The sequence below is a fragment of the Macadamia integrifolia genome, chromosome 4, assembly GCF_013358625.1.
Source record: "Macadamia integrifolia cultivar HAES 741 chromosome 4, SCU_Mint_v3, whole genome shotgun sequence".
Classification (NCBI taxonomy): domain Eukaryota; kingdom Viridiplantae; phylum Streptophyta; class Magnoliopsida; order Proteales; family Proteaceae; genus Macadamia; species Macadamia integrifolia.
The window spans coordinates 6,061,202-6,081,972 of NC_056560.1; the positions used below are offsets into that span (position 1 = coordinate 6,061,202).

Here is a 20,771-nt window from a genome sequence, read left to right on the forward strand (position 1 = left end):
ATGTTGTTTATCCTAGATATGATTTGACAAGGCTGATAATTGGAAGTGAAGGAACCTTGGGAGTGATAACTGAAGTTACTTTACGGCTTCAAAAAATTCCCCAGTACTCAGTGGTATCTTTTCCCCTTCCTTTATTAAAAGACATTGAATTTTCATATCTTTGAAGTTTTCCACACTGATGTATTTGTTTTTCATTAAGCTGGAGTGGTTTTAATCTTCAAACTTTACCTCAAAATTCAAAAGTGAAGTCGTTTAGCCTCTTAAAAGCAAGGTTCAAGAAGTCAGTTTCGATCGAAATATTTTCGAAAACCATCGATTTTCGATCAAAATTCTTCATATTTCGGTGGTTGGTTTTGTTTGACCATTTCGGTGGTTAAATGATCATATTTTGTCCCGAAACTCCATGGAAATCCTAATTAAGAATTCCTAAAAACAATGGATGTTTAATTGTTAAAAAACACTCAAAATGTTAGTTTGGTTTCATACCCTAGGTTGCAATGTATTGCTTACCAGGGTTGTATATTGCTTGGCAGTTGACGTTTTACCTTGGCTATATATTGCTTTTATATATATATATATATATATAGCTCAAATATAGCGTATGCTACACATAATTTAGTACTATAACATACAAAAATAAAAAAATAAAAAAATCTAAAATATGCAATTGCAATATACAAATGGAGAAAAATCATCTAATATTATTGAATGTCAGAATGTTAAACTACAAGAACTCCATACACATGCTAATGCAGAAGTAGGTTACAAGTAAACTACCCCAGCAATTTATAACACCAAACAAAAAACTCATGACCCAAAAGTTACTCAAGACTAACCAGACTAAGAAATGAGAGAAATTAGACCAGCAAATAAGGCCCCAAGGATACAATAGCCATGCAGCAGCAAAACCAACCCAAAACCCAACCCAATAGGAGAGAGAGGTGCGGTTGGGGCTGTGGGGCTCCAATTGAGCTGCAAACTTGGTCGATTGTAGGGCCTAGGGATGGTACAAAACCCCCAAATATGAAGAGCTTCTGACAGCTGGTTTGAGAGTTATACGTTTTCTTGATTTTCAGACCTAGGAGAGAGAATCTGAGAGAATTCTTCAAGAACTGTAATACCGCTGCTTGGGCAGCAACAAGAAGAGGATCGAGTGATCCTTGGGTGGTTGTGAACACCCTCTGAAAAGGTCAGGCAGATCAGAGATCAATTGGGGGAAGGAAGAGGAGATCGATCTCTCTCCTAATTCCTCCATGGGTGCTGGTCGGTTTTGGCTTTTGAAGTTCTGAACAGATCTATTTTTCTTAGAATTCTTCAATGTCAGTAAGCAGTAACAGCAAGCACTAACAGTTGTAGTAAACAGAGAATAGGAGAGAAAAGAAACAAGACAAGTGTGGGTGGGATTGGCTATCTCGGCCTGGGCATTTCACACACAGTTGTTCCGGCTGTTTAAGCTATTGATTGCAATCATTCATTATTCAAATCTGAGAATTGAGAGTACATAAACTCCTCTATATATAGAGGGTAGATTAGTAGTCATACCATAACTAGGAGTAGACTCCTAGTAGGTTTAGACCTTACATAATAGGAGTTGGACTCCAAATAGGACTAGACTAGAACCCAAATTGGAGTAGGTAACTAACTAGTCATTCACTAATAGGGAAACCTAAACTGACTAGAAAACTAAAATAACAAAGGAAATAGACTTAAAATAGAACTCTAACTAAAATAATGAATTAAATCCCGTTTTCCTACATTCTACTCATATTTTAGGCCCATTAAAATGGCCCATTACAAAGAAAACCCATGGGATCAAAGGCCCAACACATACATAACCCAACCCTAGGATTATTTGCAATAAAATAAGCCCATAAGTGACTTATCTACATCACATTCAGGTGTACGAGTGTTACGACTATAACTCTATAAGTGAACACTATCGTATTGACTATTTCACGTTTTCAAAAAATTGTTGCAAGAAAATCAATTATTTAAACAAAAAAAAAAAAAAAAAGTGAAAAAAAATAATTTTAAACATGAAATTAAATATGACTTTGTGAAGTCGTAATTAGCTTATGGTATCTAACATATAAAAAATTGAAGCCTAACTACAACATATTTACCTTATTTCTTTTGCAGAAATTAACTTTAGGGGAAAAGGGTATATCTCGGATTGTGAATCTTCAAGAAGTTTAGTTCAAATGCACCAAATCTTTGCTGTAGATATGTTGTAGAAGCCTCTAAAATGTTGTTCCACCAAGATTTGCATGTAGAATGGCCAAAAAGCCCAAAATCATGGAGTTGGACTCGAAGTTTCGATCAAATATGCTGAAATGGATCATGGGTCAAAACAGTGACCCATTTCAACCGAGATTTGGTATCTAAATTAAATGAATGTACTGTTTCTGCAGTACGAAGCTAAAATGCTGAAATAGTATACATTTTTTATCAAAAACTTGGAAGTTTTAGTCAGAACATTGCGTGCCTATAGAGTCACATGCAGTTTTGTATCAATGAAATTCGACACCTTAATAATTTTTAAAATCTCAGTCTTCTTTTCTTAGCATGTTCACTTGAACTGGTTTTCCCATCCTAATCAAAGTTGTCACAGTGTCTAGGCGACCCAAGGCGTTGGAGGGGGCCTAGACAGGGTGAAACTAAAAAGGCAACCAAGGCGCCTGGACGTTGCCTACACCTTGACAACTATGCTCCTAATCCTTGTTATGAGGTAGATATAATGCCTTAAGGTTACAAAGTGGGACAGGGAACTGGAATCTTGATTTACTAGCTCTAAGTGAAATTAGTTATGCCACTTTTTTAGTAACTAAGCAGTAGATTAGGAGAAATGGTAAAACTAAAATGAAAATGGGAGGTTATTATTATCACAAAGGTCTCTTATTTTTTTCAAATATCACAAAGCATCTATTCTGCCACGTGGACAGTTGATATGTCCATTCCAACTGTTGGATAGAGAAGACATGATCTACATTAGCCACATGTCAAATTTCAGAATCTAATTCAATGAACCAAATACCACCTTTTGTATAGGCACACATCCCATGTATGTCCATGCATGTGTACCGGTACTCTAGACATTACTGTGTACTCTCCCAACTCTGGGTGAGAAATAAAACATAAAAATGGATGGCTCAGATTTTTCTCATGATTTTCAGAAGCATCACCTTCCATTGTTACATGGATAACTACCCAAAACAAAAGAATAAAAATGATGGAGGTCCTGGGAAAAAATGAGTTATGTTTCAGGTATCTGAGCTATCAAATAAACTTATAAGATTCTATTGACACACTACGCAAAAATGCTAGGTAAATTTATAAGTGAAGCCAACCCCATGCCTAAAAAATACAAAACAAGTGAAAAGAAGTAGCTTTGGTGACACAATAATGGTTCTTTTCTCTAAGCTGGAACGCCTCATAGATCAATTTATAGCCACTATGACATTACCCAGTTACCCTACAATTTTTCTCCCAATAGAAGTAATATTCTATACATTGTGGAATTGTGCCACTTAAATTTCTTATTAATTCGTTACATGCTAATATTATGTATTAGATTTGATGACCTTGCATCATTGCAGGTCGCGATGTGCAACGTTCCAACAATTAAGGATGCGGCTGATGTTGCTATTGCCACTATGCTGTCTGGGATCCAGGTATAGTTAAAGCTGCAAATCTAACCTTCGTACTACTAGTACTTTTTTCTATCATTCTGGAGCTTTTTTTTTGGGTGAATACCAAAGAGGGAAGGAATAGGGGGGAATATACAAGCTCCATAAAGGGAGCAAACAAATATAACAAAGAAAAAGTAGCAGAAGCAACAAAAACCTTAATCCCGGGGGGGGGGGGGGGGAGAGGTTCTATCTACCAGGCCAACAGGAGAGAACTCTTTCCAAACTGAGGAGATGGAGCATTTAAAGAAAATGTGAGTGTCTTTAGATCAATTCCAACATATGCAACAGGCTTGGGGAATATTGATGTGACGGTAAATGACGAACGTTTGGGTGGGGAGGCAGTTGGAGAGGGCTCTCCAAACACTCAAGGAGTGACGGAGAATGTGACCAGGGAAGCAAACAGTCTTATGCCAAGGGACAAAAGGAACTCTGGATTGCATTAGATCAAATCTCAAGCAGAGAAAGAGCTGAATCTTCCTAAGGGACAATGGGACCAGATGACTCTATCAGCACTAACATGGGGAGGTGGGAGAGGCGAGAGGGAGGACCAGAGGGAAGAGAGGGTGAGGAGAAGATGGGGGGGGGGAACAGGCACCATTGGAGATAGCGGAGGACACTAAGAGGTATCTTAGCCAATCCGGAGGAGTATACAGTCCTAGGACCAACAATCAAGAAAAGAATGCCTGAGGGATGCTAATTATCAAGCCATAGGAAGGTAGATTAACCATCTCTAATGGATGTGGAAGTGGCCCTAAAGGGCTATGGGTCTGGTATTCAAGAGCTGATGCCAAACCCAGGAGGAGCTGGAGGAGGGGGAGACAGTCCATAAGGAGTCTTTATAGAGGAGCGAGGAATGGACCCAAGAGACCCAAATGTTGTTCTGTTTAGAGGAAAGCTTCTAGAGTTGCTTAAGGATGCCCACACAGTTTGCATCTTTGATCCTACTCAAACCGAGTCCACCTTCATGCTTGGGAAGGCAAAGAGAAGCCTTACGGATGGGGTGGAGGAATCTAGGGGCATCTATACCTTTCCAGAGGAAGGAATACATTAAGGATTCCACAACCTTGATGATGGCTTTGGGAAGCTGAAAAATACCAAACCAGTACATGTAACAAGATTGGAGCATAGATCGGATGAGTTCCAGGCAGCCCACATAAGAGAGGACCTTGCCTTTCTAAGATGGAGTCTTTTCCTAATGTGATCAAGCATAGGGGAGTAATGGTGGGTAATTAGCCTAGGGTGATTATGGGCAAGCCTAAATACTTAACTGGAAGGGAGCCAAAGGAAAAGCCACTCAGCTAGAGGAGTGCTTTAGAGGCTTTAGAAACTTCAGAGAGAAAAAGACAGGATTTTAGGTGATTTATGTCGACGCTAGATAGGGATTCAAAGAGATGGAGATAGGACATAATGGTCTTGATTGAGAGGGAGTCGGATTTGGAGAAGATCATGAGATCATCAACAAAAGCGAGGTGAGAGAGATTGGGGCTTTGCATTTGGGGATGGGGGAGATAAGGAATTAGTCAATAGAGGATTGGATGGATCTAGAGAGAACTTCTAGGGCAAGGGAGAAGAGGTGAGAGAGGGGACAGACTTGATGGATACCTATAGAGGAGGCGAAGAAGACGGCTCAGCTGCCATTGATAAGAACAGGGAATTTTGGAGAGGAGATGTAGGAGTGAATCCAGTTGACAAAGGATGAAGGGAAGGACATGGCAAGCAAATTTTGGAAATAAAATCCCATTTAATCATGTCAAAAACCTTGTGGATGTCAAAGTCTCATAAGTACGAGTCAAGGGAACAGTCCCCTAGTCTCTGATTTCCATATAGAGTCAAAAAGGAAGCAACAAAGTTACCGTAATAAGGGAGAACAAAGGCGATCTGATCAGAAGAGATGGTAGTAATCGGTAATTGCAGGGAAGGAAAGGGGGGACTGTGATGTCAACATCAACATGGGGGCTTGGGGACTAAAGGATGGGGAAGCAGTTTTGTCCAATGGTAGGAAAGAGAGACCAAAGGGCCAAGATTAGTGGATTTTGAGTGTCCACAGAGAAAACCTAAAACAATTGTTTGATTCCAGCAAGAGCTTCGTCGTCTTCTTCATTGCCGACCACGTCTAGGGTCACAGGAACCACAAAAATGATTTGGGAGGGGGAATAGATGGTACCGCAATGAGGAGCAGTGGCAGTACAGGCTTCAACATTGATTTTTGTCTTATGATCTTCCTTAGGGAAATCCATAAGCTCAGGAGGTGAAGGGTTTTGACTCCAAGCAGAGGTGGGATAACCAAAGACCCACTTTCTACCTGTGATCAAGGAGGGAGGGACAAAGTGAAGGAGAAACCCCTCTTTGGAGAGGAAGGGAGCAGGGCCGAAGAGAGCATTCCAAAGTTTGTTGGGGGCTAGGGGAGGGGGAAAGATGGGGGACGAAGCAAGGGAGGGGCTGGTGGCTAAGGTCAGGCATGGGGATTCATGTCATGGTTCAGGGGCAAGGGAGGTCAGCATGGTTTTCATTCTGGAGTTTTGAGTTTCCAGTTATGGTGACTTAATGTGTTTGATCCAACCTAGTGGTATTTGTTGCGTAAGCTTAGCTTAACAAACATGAAATAGTGGAGCAAGAAGAGAGACTGGAAGGAGAGGATCACCCAATATGTTTGGTTGTCCCCCTAATTGTGTATATATAATTATCAAAACCAGTAACCTTAAATTAGATACCTTGTAGAAATAGGAAACATAGATCCTTGTTGTGTACGATGTCTTGTATTCCGTCATATTTTAATCCAAGGAATACTGGTGCAGTGCCTTAACAGGTAGGACGACGTTGGGGGTTGCAAGGGGGCCTTCGGCCCCCCTGTATAGCAGGGGTGTAGGGGGGCCCGCTCGAATTTTTTATTTAAGGGCAGTTTTGTACTTTTCGGATTAAGGTTTTTGATATATATTTGTAGTGAGGATTTCTTTCTCTGTAATGCAAGTAATATTGAGAGGTGCGAGGGACGAGCACTATAACCCTATTCTCCATTGATAGTGAAGTAGGATCTTATCTCACCGAGGACGTATGCAATCTTGCCGAACCTGGTAAATCTCTATGCATTGCTTGTTCATGTTTTTCCATTATCTTCTGCATCGTTTGAGGGTTGCATTTCTACAATCGTAATCTAACCAATTTAGGAAACAAAGTACTACCTTAAGTCTAGCCTATCTAGAAAACAATTAACCAATGATAAAGTCAACAATTAATCACGATAGGTACAAACCCCTATCGTGACACATACTTTAACATTTTATTTTATTTTATTTTGAAAATAAATTCATTTCCCAGGGAAGAAGGGGGAAGGGAATATATAGGCTCCTAGTGGAACAAAAAAAGTTAAAAACACGTCAACCAAAGGGAAGGGGCAATAGGCCCATTAGGGGAGGAAGGGGAGGGGATGATGGGGGGAGGGAGATCCCAAGAGGCCACAATGAGGCTATTCCTAGGAGAGTCACGAACAGCCTAGGGGGAAGCAAACAGAGCTTGACTCTAACATCAAAGGATTCCAAATCATACTGACCAAGCAGGAGCTGGAGGTCCATCTTATAAGATTTCTTTCTATTCATATGTGGATAATGAAAGCACAGAAGGCAAGCTTACCAGTAGCATCATAGATAGAAGTTCTAATATAGGTCATGTCAACCCCCACCTCTTATTAGGCCAAGAAAAACTGAGAACTTTTTCCCAGTTGGAGGAGGAAAAGGGGCAGCTAAAGAAGAGATGATAAGGACTTTCAATCCCATTCCATCATAGTCAACAAGTCGAAGGGACATTAATATGGTGGTGAATCAGGAAGGATTGGGTGGGGAGACAATTGGAGAGGGCACTGATCCGTGAAGCTATGCTGTGGAATATGGCCTATAAACCAAACAAATTATTGCCATAGGGCAAGAGGATTGTGAGAGTGACCAAGCTAAGAAGGACGTGAAGAGGTCGGAAGGCGAGGGGGACCAAATGACTAAATCACTTCTACCTTGGTGCCTAGGAAGAATAAGGGGAAGGGAGGACCAGATATCAAGGAAAGTGCAGAGAAGGGGGGGGGGAGGAGACCAAGACTCATTAAAAATGATGGTGGCCACAAGGGTGTCTCTATCCAATCCAGAAGAATAAACAGATCTGGCACCCACTAAGGGGAGGGGGACACCAAAAGAATGCTGGTTATCAAGCCAAAGGGAGGCAAAGAGACCATCACTAATAGAGGAACGAATCAAGGAAAGGGAAAATGGACGCAATGATAGGATTAAACACTAGACCCAGGAAGCATTTGGATGGGAGGAAACAGTCCAGATGGAGGACTCCTTCCAAAGTAGAGAGGAATAATCCCAACGAGACCTAAATGCTTTTGTGCTTAGAAGCCAACTTCCAAAGGAGCTTGAGAATACTAGTGGAGTTAACATCATTTATCCGGCGCAAGCCAGAACCCCCTTCACTCTTAGGGAGACAAACTAAGGACCATTTCATGGGATGAAGGAACCTGGGAGAGTCAGCACATTTCTAGAGGAATGAGCAAATGAGAGCTTCAGAAAATATGATGCTAGACTTTGGAATTTTGAAGATTCCAAACCAATAGATGTAACAAGACTAGAGGACGGATCGAATGAGCTCTAGACGACCCGCAAAGGAGAGACGTTTGCCTTTCCAAAGATAGAGCCACTTACGAATAAGAGCAAGCATAGGAGAGCAATGGTGAGCAGTTAACCGAGCAGAGATAAGGGGAAGGCCAAGGTATTTGACAGGAAGTGATTCAAGGGAGAAACCAAAGAGATCAAAAGAGAAGAATTTTCAACTTTAAACACCCTAGCTAGGAAGAGGTGGGATTTGAGAAGGTTGATGTGAATCCCAGAAAGATCTTGAAAAAGATGAAGAGAAGAGGGGATAGACTAAATGGAGAGAGAATCAGCTTTGGAGGAAATCATGAGATCGCCTGCAAAGGCTGAATGGGTGAATTGAGAGCTTTGCACTTGGGGAGGGTGGGACATGAGGTTGAGGTTTGTAGAGGATTGGATGGATCTGGAAAGAACTTCAAGGGCAAGAGAGTAAAGGAAAGGAGAAAGACCACATCCTTGATGAATGCCAACTAAGGAAGAAAAGAAGCGGCCAGGGATACCATTAACAAGAACAGAGACGCAGGGGGGAGGAAATAAAGGAAAGGACCCAGTTAATGAAGATAGGGGAGAAGGACCAAAAATGAAGAACTTTTGAAATGAAATCCCATTTGATGGAATCGAACGCTTTGTGGATGTCAATTTTGAATAGGATAGCAGGAGAATGGGGTTTCCTATCAAAGCCCCTGACCCACTTTCATTTCAGGTCAACAATGCTTCGACCTGAAATGAAAGCGGATTGATTAGAGCTAACGAGGGTACCAATGACAATCTAGATCCTATTGGCTAGGATTTTGGCAATGAATTTGTAAAGAATGTTACACAGAGAGGTAGGCTTGAAATCGGGCATGGAGGAAGCACCCTCTTTCTTAGGGATAAGATAGAATGGTGTGGTTAACCCTATGAATTTGGGAGGGATTGAAGAAGAAGCTACGAATGGCTTTGAGAAGATCAGGCTTAATGGTATCCCAACAGGTAGTGAAGAAGCCCATTCTGAATCCATTTGGGTAGGGGCTTTGTTGGATTTGAGAGAGAATGGCGGTAGAGATTTTGTCATCAAAAGGAATAGCTTAAATGGGGGCAAGGAGATGGGGGGAATGAATTTAGTGAGAAAGTTAGGGGAAGAGGAGGATTTAAGAGCTCAGAGAAGTACGTAGAGGCTTCAGCTTTGATGGCATCAGGATGAAGAAGAGAAGAGCCCTCGTTAGATATGAGCATAGGAATAGAGTTAAACTTGTTTCTAGCCTTGAAGGATTTGTGAAAATAAAACAAGCTAGAATCTCTAAGCTCAAGCCATTTGTTCCAAGGCTTTTGCTTGAAAAAACTCTCCTCTAAATGATCCTAAGGGAGGCAGCATGCTCTTCTTCAGCAAGGATGGAATAATGGATATCCTCCTATAATCTGGCTTAGATGAGAATTAATTTGTTTCTACACTCAGAAACACAGGAAGAAATATTATCCAAGGTGGGAGAGTTCCAAAGCTTGAGGGAGAACTTGACATTTTTAAGCTTTCTAGCAAAAGCAATGAGGGGACAGGTGAAAGCATGGACAGGCTTTTAGACCAAGCCTCTTTGATAAGGGGAAGGATGTCCTAATGAAGGGACCACATGTCAAGTAATTTGAAAGGTTTGGGGCCAAAGGAGATGGAAGGGCAGCTAAGAAGATTGATAGGGCTATGATCAGATATGCTTGGAGGACCAAAAGTGGCATGGGAAGAGGAGAAATCCGATAACAAGGCTTCATTGACAAGAAGCCTATCAATCTTACAAGCAATCCTGTAATTACTGATCCTTCTATTATGCCAAGTGAATTGGCGCCGGACCACCTAAGATCATTCATGGCTAAATCATCTAGACAATCATTGAAGAAATTAACAAAAGATGGATTAATGGAGGATCCACCCTACTTCACATGAGATCTTCTAACAACATTGAAATCACCACCCATACCCCAATGAAGAATGGTCGTCTGGGAGGCAATGACTCGGAGGCAAGGATTAAAGTATTGGTATCAGTCGCCGTATCAGTCGGTCAAAATTAAGATACGTATCGGAGGGTATCGTATCGTATCGGAGATATGCTAAGATACGCACATAAATGGATAGGGAACACATTTTTATACACTTTTGCATAAAAAAAAGTTAAAAAAAGTTAAAAAAAGCTATGTATAACATGTAGAATGCATAAATACTTAAGTAGAGGATATCGTATTGATAGACAAATATATTGAGTTGAAAATGTTCAAAATGATGAGGTTTGAGTTTCTTATAGTTTTTTCTTTCCTTATTGCCATTGCCACTATGATGAGTGCCTTGAAGAGTGTTGTGGTGGTTCAAATCCTTGGCTAGGACCTTTTTCTTCAATAGGAGCAACTACGATGATATTCTGCACTTGTCGAATATAGGCACAATATTTACCCCAGTCGAAATACTTATGGTAGTGGGTCTCCCATTCATTGTAGAATCTTTTGTACTGCTTAGGAGTGGCCAATGTTGGTCCTGCATAAGTCCCATATCCATAGCCTGAAGAAGCACCTGAAGATACATGGTGTCCGTGTCCGTGTCTGTGTCCGGATGAGGAACCAGCATGATCTAAACTTCTGTACTGCTCTGGATTGGCAAATGATTGTCCTGCATAAGTCCCATATCCATAGGCTGAAGATACATCTGAAGATACATGGTGTCCATGTTCGGATGAGGAACCAGCAAGATCTGAACTAATGCACATTGACTCAATGCTACTCATCAATGTATCAGTAGCACTCGGATTGTGGGATCGCCTACCCCTCCGACTATAAGACTTTGGTTGTGTGCGAGCACCATGATGACTATCTTGGGTTGCATGTGTAAATGTAGCCTCCTCTGTGAAATATAGTGGTACATAAGTTTGGCCACCACCACTACCACCATCACCACCACCGCCACCACCACCACCACCACCACCACCACCATCATTACCATCATCATCATCATCATCAGCAGCAGCAGCAGCACCATCCTTGTCTTGATCATCATCATCACTATCTGGTTGAGTTACGCTATATGTAGCACCTGATCTCGTCCTCCTAATATCGCCATCATTGGAGCTATCATCATCCTCTTCCATAGCTGATGGTGCTTGGGTTTCATCATCAACAATATTTTTAAAATCTTCATTTATATCTCTAATGAGGTCATCTATAATGGGATTAGGTGTGGTTTCTCGTCGATCTTCAGACAATTTGTCCAACACTAAAACATTTTCAGTCTCCTCAATCCATCCCCTAACTGGATCTTCCTCGTCGAGTATGTGGGTGATGTCAATTGGGTTGACATCAATATCATCTCCTGATTTCTCCAATTCTAAATATTTCATCTTCAATTTCATGTTGTAGTGCACATACACTAGCTTCTCCAGCTTCTCACAGACGATTCTGAGGTTTGGTGTATATCAATCCGAACGTTCTCTAGTTACGTTTGCAACCACTTGAGGATGCTGTGGTATAAAAAAATTTTGGTGTGGACCAATATATTTGAGTAGATGTAAGAAATAAAAAAAATTTGAAACCCTTACTTTGGGGAAAAAATGTGGGTTTCATTTGAAATCATGTATTTAGTAATTATAAGTTATGACATTATTTTTAAGAGTTGAATGAACTAAATTTTCTAAAAAAAAAAAAAATTGGGATTTTTCCTTTTTTTAAAAAATAATTTCGGAATAAAACTAATTAAGAAAATATATTTTTTTGAGAAAAATCAAAATTTTCCATGGAAGTTGTTAAAACACTTGTTTTTACATAACATATAAAAAATCTAAACATTTTTAACCATTGACCATGAGTAGATCTAAGAAATTTGAAAAAAATTGAAACCCTCATTTTCTTTTGAAAAAAGTGTGTAAATCCTTATAAATCCAATGATTTCATGTAATAATGATACAAAAAATATGATTCTAAGTATAATGAACCTTAGATTTGTAAAAAACTTGAAACTCTAAGGTTAAAGTTGAAAAAAGTGAGTAAAGATTCAAGAACTTACTATTCAAATTTTTCAACTTTCAAGTTCAAGGTTCTTCTTGGACTATGTTTTTCTCCTTCTTTGAACCATTCACTTCCACAATGTTTCTTTCAATCTACCATTTGAGTCTCCAAAAAGGTGTGTGAATCAAAGGGGAAGAAAGAAGAGAAATATAGAAAACTGTTGGTGAGAGTTTGAAGTGTTTGTTTCAAACAACAAAAGGCACATTCACACTTAAGTAGCCGTATCGTACCGTATCGGTTCGATACTAAACAATACAGTCGATATGTACCGATACGTACCCATACTCATGGGAATTTTCATATTTTCAAAAGTTCGTATCGCAGAGTATTGTACTTATCGGTACCGTATCGGTACAACACAATACGGTACTACCGATACGCCGATACACAAAAGAGGGCCCAAAACTCCCTATAGCGTATCGGTATGTATCGTGCTGATGCCTACCGATACCGATACGTATCGGCCGATACGGCACGATATGCACCGATACTTAAAACCATGCTCGGAGGTCCTCTTTAACAGTGTTTAATCAGAGACGGGACTCCTATTGTATGCCATTAACTCTTTATTCTATTTCTTAATGTCATCTAGTATGGTTTTCTACGGGTTTCAGTCTCATGTTTCTTTGAAGTCTTGTTGCTATTATCATGAATTAGAAGTATTTTCAATGGTAACAAACTGTAGATAAAGTTTGTTTTCTCTGTTGAATACTGATTGCTGAAGCTGAATCCTATTCTTTTTGGGTACTAAAAATCTATTATGCTATGGGTAAAAGCCACTTTTTGCTCCCTCTCTCTATCGTACCTAGGTAGTTGGTACAGACAAGGATTAAAGTTTCTGTATTGGTGGGCCAAAATTAAGATTCATATCGGAGATTCGCTAAAGATACTCGTATAAATGGATAAGAAACACTTTTTTATGCACTTTTACATAAAAACAAATAGTTAAAAAAAGCTATATATATAACATTTATTATGCATAAACACTTACTTGAGATTATCGCACTGAGAGTCCAAGGCTTGTAGTTGTTTATGGGTGTAAAATCCTTATTCCCAACCTTGATTTCCACTTTAGTTAGAGAGAAAAATGACTGACAACAACTTTGGAACATAAACCCCCTCTAAAAAATTCATGTTTTGCTGGAAAATGACCCATCTTGGCCATTAGATGACCGTAGCACACTGTATCGATACGTATCGTATCATATTGATATATGTCGACCAATATATACCGAACCTTACATTTCACCATGATTTTTTATTTTCCAAAATAGTATTGGCGCGTATTGGTATGTATCGGTGGTGTATCACTATGTATCTTATGATATATATCGATACAAAAAGATTTAAAATTTTTCGTGTAATGTATTGGTAGTATCATATTGTTAAGGGCCAATACCGACACCTGTCAGCCGATAAGCTATGATACTTGTACCATGGGTACAGAAGTGCTTCCATACTAGTAGATAAACCAGTATAGTTTTTCTAGTTTGTTTTGAAACTTTACATTGTCCAATTTATGTTTTCATTCAGGTCATACCAAATTAAATATGCTGGTTTTGTTGTATAATTTGCCAAATGGATTTTTAATGATATGGAATTGTTTGGGCATGATATGGACTAAAAATACTTTACTAATAGATGCATTTGTCTGTTTTCTACATGTTCTCATGATCTTCACTAGGTGTCAAGAGTAGAGCTGTTGGATGAGGTTCAAGTGAAGGCTATCAACATTGCTAATGGGAAACACTTGCCTGAAGTTCCAACGTTGATGTTTGAATTTATTGGGACAGGTGGGAGTTAATTCTTTTCTTGTCTTTTTGGTGGCTCAATTTCATGTGCTACATATTTATTTTCTCTTTCTTAGCAGGAAACTGCCATTCAGTTCCTTGAACTATGTTTGTCAGTGGATATATGGTGTTTTTTTATAACTTGCATCTTGTGGACAGAAATCATTGTCACTCAACTTGGTCAACGTGCGAGTCTTTTCTTCCCATGATTTTTATAGCACTTTGTTCTAGCCATAAACAAAGCTAAATGAAATTGTATAAAAGAGGTTTAGATTATCCATTATTGCATTCTTTTCCTTTGCAAGTAGGATTGTTTAAGAGATGGCATGAAAAATTGATCTTCATTGTCTCTTATCTTGAGTTATCCTTAAAATTTCACAACCATCAACTTTGATTTGTCTTAATAGAAGTTTTATTTGGCTGGGTTTAGTCCTTGGTACATACATTGTATAGAAATTAGACCTATTTTCTGTTGATTTCAAACAAATTTATTCTGCTATAGGTTACTTAATCATCTTTATGTGCATACTGAGTCCATCTTTTTTTTTTTTCCTCCTTTGTATTGAAGTTTCAATATTTTATGAACATATTGATTGGTTTCATTGTTTAGCTTTTATGACATTATCAGAGACCAACTCTTCAACTGTTATCATTTAGTTTCTGTTCTTGGCAAGGATTAGAGTATCGGTGTCGGTTGCTGTATCGGTCGGCCAAAATTGAGGTACGTATCGGATGGTATCGTATTGTATCAGAGATACGCTAAAGATACACATAGAAATGGATAGGAAACACTTTTGCATAAGAAAATGGTTTTAAAAAACAAATTATATATAATATGTATTATGCATAAACACTAAATTGAGATATTACACTAAGAATCCAAGGTTTGTAGTTGTTCTATAAATGTAAAATCCTTATTCTTAACCTTGATTTCCACTTTAGTTAGAGAAAAAAATGGCTGACAGCAACTTGGAAACAAAAACCCCTCAAAAAAATTTTTTATTTTTTTTATTTTAATTTTAATTTTTTTTATTTTAAATTACTCATCTTGACCATTATATGACCATCGCACCCCGTATCAATATCGATCGATACCATAGTTGTCACGGCGCCGAAGGTGAACCAAGGCTTTGGAGGGCTGTCTAAGCGCTTAGGCGAGAAGGGGCCCGCCTTAAGGCGAATTAGGTGCTAAAAAAGACGTTACTATTTTTTTTAATATACCTATTATATCTAGTATAACTGTACAACAATGATATACTTAATTTTAAATTGCTTGTAAAAAATCAAGCTTTTAAGTTATATCAAAATACAAGAAGCATGACTTTAAGCAACATCAAGGGAAAAAAGTACACACTTTAAGCAACATCAAGAGACAAGAATCAACATTCAACATGAAATTCATATCAATGCAAATTGCAAAGTGATATATATTTTCTAACATGAGAAAACACAACAAAAAATGAACAAATTATTCATAAAAAAAATCTATAAATAAAACAAAAGGCATAACAACATATAATTCCTAATGAAATATTATAAAGAATATAATATTTAACTATTTAGGTATGTAGTTAGATATACTTACCTCTATGATGCCCAAAATGAGATCCACAAAGTCCATCATAGACTATGAATCCATGAACCATGATATTTTAATGTTTAACCCCCTGTTAATCAATACGTATAAGTTAGTGACACTAAAACACTAAGCAACAAGAGAAACCTTGTTCCTTAATATATGAGTCATGACTCATAATAGGTGATAGGCCATGGGTTCCAATCCTACCTAGGGAGAATTAAAAATACCTAATGGAAATTGAGAAACATAAAAATAAACCAAAATGCTAAACTTTAGTAAGCTTTAAAGTATGAAATTATGAATTTTAAAACAACAAAATAAACCATCAAGCTAAACTTTGTTCTTGTTTAACCATAATCAAGCTAACAAATCAACATCTACTTCTTCTCCCTCCTGTTGTTGCTGACTCATAGAAACAGTTGGCCCATCACCAAAGTCTTCTTCAATATCTTCATCATCACGCACAACATCGTGGACCTCTTCAACTTCATCATCTAACGATTCCTCAACAGTGGCCCTCCCCCTACCACGACGTGTGTAGCAAATATTGGCTGCACTTGTTGATCCTTGAGCCCTCCTAGGTAAATTACGACCCCCAACCGATGCAGATGCACCAACTGCTCTATCAACATCTCCCCATGTGAGGTCGTCTCCAGGATGGACTAAATCTCCATCTTCTTGCTCCCCTGTTATCCATTCACTACTCCAATTCATTTCATCAAGAATTAATGGATTATAATTGCTTCCCTTTTCCCTTCTTTCTTGGAACCTTGAATGAAACCGACGATTATATTGGATATAGACTAGATCATTCAAGCGCTGATGTTCTAGTCTATTCCTCTTCTTGGTGTGAATCTGAATCCATAAATACCTCTTTATTTAAGTCAAGAAATAGATGTAAAAAGTATAATTATAAACTAATATTAAAAAAATACTTACAAAATCAAATGTGCTCCAATTGCGCTCACAACCGGAAGCGGAACAACAAATGCCTAATATACGTATTGCATATTGTTGAAGTGTAGGGGCCGAAGATCTATGTGTTTCCCACCAAGAGACTATATATAAGGAAAAAATTAGATACACATATTGTTAAATACTTATTAAAATTAAAAAAAAAAAATACTTAGTACTTACTAGGATCCAATGCTCCTTCATCGACTTTCCGTTGTTTTTGGGCCAAAATCCTTGAAAAGCTACCTTCACATTTTCTGTACATTTGACACTTACGTATGATCTTGTCTTGCACAGCTAAGTCGGGCACCATTCTTTCAATAACTGCCATGAATGCATCTTGTATTTTACATGATTCTTCAAAAGGAAGTCTCTCATCATTGATATAGTCAAAATATTTGCTAGCATTTAGGTAAAAGCCAGCAGCATATAAAGGTCGATCCATTTGGACCTCCCAACGGTCATTAATAATTGCTAACACCTTCTTTCATGACCGTTCTTTGTTGGAAAAATTTACTTTTATCATTTTTTTTCCTATTTCCATTGCCAAATAAACTTCAGGTAATGCAGGCCTCTCATCACCATCTCCTAACCTCAAGACAATTAAAATTGGTTAGGATGCTCTTAAGCAATCTAGTACACGGTTCTAGAATGTTTGTGCAAGTATTGTCTCAAGTACTTTCTTACCTGCCTTTGTCTTCGACAACTTAGAACTATTCCAATCATCAGATACAAATAATTGCTTCAAGGCATCCTTGTTCTTGTACCAACTTTGTAGTGTCAAGAATGAGGTAGCAAATCTTGTAACTCCAGACCTCACCAGATCTATCCCATTTGTCTTTTTCCTCAAAGCATCAACAAGTTTGTAATGTCTGTAGATAAAACTTGTCATTGTTTTTGCCTTCTCTATTGTTGTTTTATAAGCTTTCAACTTGCCAATGTCCTCTAACATGAGGTCCAAACAATGAGCTGCACAAGGAGTCCAATGAAGCTTACTCCGTTTTTGCATCAACATTCTACCAGCTGCAACATAATTAGCTGCATTATCTGTAACTACTTGTACCACATTATCCTCCCCAATTTCTTCAATTTTACTATCAAGCAGCTGAAATAACATGTTTACATATTGAGACTCACTAGATACATCTACAGAGCCCATAAAATAAGTCCCCAATGGACAATTGAGAAGGAAATTAATCAAGTGTCTACCTCTCTTGTCAGTCCACCCATCAGACATAAGAGTGCACCTATGCCTTTTCCAATAATCTTCATCTTTCTTCTTGATACAGTCAATCTGAGCTTTTTCATCCTGTAACAAGGGCACTCTTAACTCATGGTAAGAAGGGGGCTTATATCCTGACCCAAACTGCGCAATGGCTTCAACCATCTCCTCAAAGCTCCTTAACTTGACTGTATTGAATGGGATGCCAGCTTCATAAAACCATTTTGCAACATATGCATTAGTTTTCTTTCTGTCTGCATTTGATCTTAAGCTGCTTTGTATTGGTGTATGGGTATAACTTTTAGACCTCCTCTCACTAACTATTTCTTCAGGAGTTCGTCGAAGATAAGAATCTATCGGACCCTTTACTGCCACTTGTGTAATAACATTAGCTTTATTCCTTTTGGAAGATGTCCCAGAGCTTGGCACAAGGTTCTTTATTGAGGAGTCTATAGTTGGGGGCCTTGGTGCACCAGACTGGAGTTGCCCTCCACGTTCTATCTCTTCAGGCAAATCCTCTCCCTGCTGATGATCAACAGAATAATCCTCATCAAATACATCAGGCTTCCTCTTCTGATTTTGCATGATAGCTTCATGCATCTCTCTAGCGATTGCTGCAATTGTTTTTGGGCACTTTGATATATCTCCATACCCACCAATTAAATGTTGCTTAAGCCTTTTGATTCCTCCTTTGGCATCTTCTCCATAAAGTGTACATCGCACTAAGTTTTTATCATTAAGATCTGGCCAATATCCATACTTCCACCTGGGGTCTTTTGATTTGGCCTTCCTAGTTGGATCTTTGCTTGGATCATATGTTGATGCTCCAGTGCTAGTAGATTGCCCGCCATATCCATTTGAATAAACTACAATACTACACAAACATAAGGAACAACAAGAAGAGAAACTAAGTAACAAAAAATAAGAAATAAAAATGAGAGAAGGCATTGCACTAATGCACAACAGTCAATAGTAGTAAAAAAAAATTCATAAGAGAAGAAGCATTGCACTGCCACTAATGCACTCTACAATCTAAAAAATAATAACTAATGCACTACAGTCTATCTACAGTAGCAGGGAAATGCACTAGCAGGAGAAGAAGGAATCATGCAGTAGTAAAAAAAAGTTCATAAGAGAAAAAGCATAGCACTAATGCACTAATGCACAACAGTAGTAATCATGCAATCATAAATTCATAATACATATTACAGTCTACGTCTACTTGCAGGGGAAAAAAAAAAGGAAGCACTAGCAGCGGTGCTGCCAGCGCAGGACAAGAAGCAGAGAAGAAGAAGAAGAAGAAGAAGCATAGAAAGAACCGGCAGCCTCCATAAGAAGCATTCGAGAACAGCAGAGGGGAAAAAAAAAGCACTAGCCACTAGCAGCAGGGCTGCTAGGACAGATGACACCAGAAGAAGGAAGAAGAAGAAGAAACACAGGAAGAAGTAGAGGAAGAAGAGAGAGAAAAAAAACCAGACACAAATGAAGAAGAAGCAAAGAAAAAAAAACGAACGCAGACGAAGAAAGCAGAGGAAGAAGAAAAAAAAAAACCAGATGCAAACGAAGAGAAGCAGAGGAAAGAGAGGGAAAAAAAAAAAAAAAACTCAGCTCGTAGACGAAGAAGAAGCAGAGGAAGAAGAGAGGAAAAAAAACCGCCATAGATGAAGAAGCAGAGGATGAAGAGAGGGAAAAAAAAGCCACAGAAGAAGAAGCAGAGGAAGAAGAGAGGAAGAAAAAAAAAAAAAAAAGAGTCGCTGACGAAGAAGAAGCAGAGGAAGAAGAGGGACAAAAAAAAAACCAGTCGCAACACACAAATGAAGAAGCAGAAGTAGGAGGGAGGGAAAAAAATCTAATGCAAACATACCTGAAGTTGAAACAGAGGAGGGAACGATGGATTTCAGCCAAGTCCAACTTCAATCTCAATCGGTCGGTTGAATCAATGAATCCAACGGAGGTTCTCTAGGTTTAGAGGCGTAGAGAACTTAATCGCAGAGAGACACTTCATCGAGAGAGAGAAACAGTGGAGGGTTTTAAATTCTAACCCTTTCATGTTATATTTCCCCCCACCAACAAACCTTTTTCTTTTTTTTGTTCACTTAAGGGGGTAAAATGATTCCATGCATCTCACACCATTTAAAAACCTGTACTTCATCAAATGAAAAGTTTACAATTAGAATATAAAAAACAAATACTTAAGTGAAAGGAAAAAAAAAAAAAACACAAGGCGTTCGCCTTTCATACCAAGTCGTCCACGGCGCCAAAGGCGACGCCTTTTGGACGCCTTAACACCAAAGGCAACCGCCTTTCCTATGTACACAATGGCGTCCCTCGCCCTGCCCCTAAAAAAAGGCCTGGACGCCTAGGCGACGCCTTGACAACTATGATCGATACACACTGATATGCACCGATACATACTGAAACGTACATTTCACCTCAATTTTTAATTTTCCATAGAGTATCGTTACGTATCGGTGCGTATTGTGTCGTATCAGTGTGTATTGGTGCGTATCGGTATGTATCGTAGGATATACGTTGATACAAAAGGATTTTTAAAATTTCATATATCTTATCGGTAAGGGCTGATACGATACGATACGTACTGATACTTTAAACCATGCTTCTTGGTACCCTTTTTTTTCCTAGTTGATGTAGTTTAGTCAAAGTTGTAGTTATAGTTTAAATTATCATACCGTATCGGCGATGCGTATCCGTATCAGCCCTTACTGATACGATATATGAAATTTTTAAAACCCTTTTGTATCAATATGTATCCTACGATACATACCGATACACACCGATACAATACACACCAATACGTACTGATACGGTACGCTACATGCCGATATAGTGTGCTATGGTCATAAAATGGCCAAGATGGGTCATTTTTCA

General features: G+C 38.7%; 1 protein-coding gene across 2 annotated transcripts in view; it reads left to right on the plus strand.

The window, feature by feature from the left end:
• The window catches only part of LOC122076977 (D-lactate dehydrogenase [cytochrome], mitochondrial-like), a 70,192-nt gene extending 51,033 nt beyond the window's left edge, over positions 1–19,159 (plus strand). The window contains exons 10-13 of one of the 2 annotated variants that reach the window (XM_042642662.1): positions 17–113; positions 3,597–3,671; positions 14,022–14,848; positions 19,111–19,159. In XM_042642662.1, the coding sequence (XP_042498596.1) occupies positions 17–113; positions 3,597–3,671; positions 14,022–14,141 (292 nt within the window). In that variant the 3' untranslated portion in view covers positions 14,142–14,848; positions 19,111–19,159. The remainder of the gene's footprint in view (positions 1–16; positions 114–3,596; positions 3,672–14,021; positions 14,849–19,110) is intronic. The other variant, XM_042642663.1, reaches the window with a different exon arrangement.
• Positions 19,160–20,771: the final 1,612 nt, after the last annotated feature.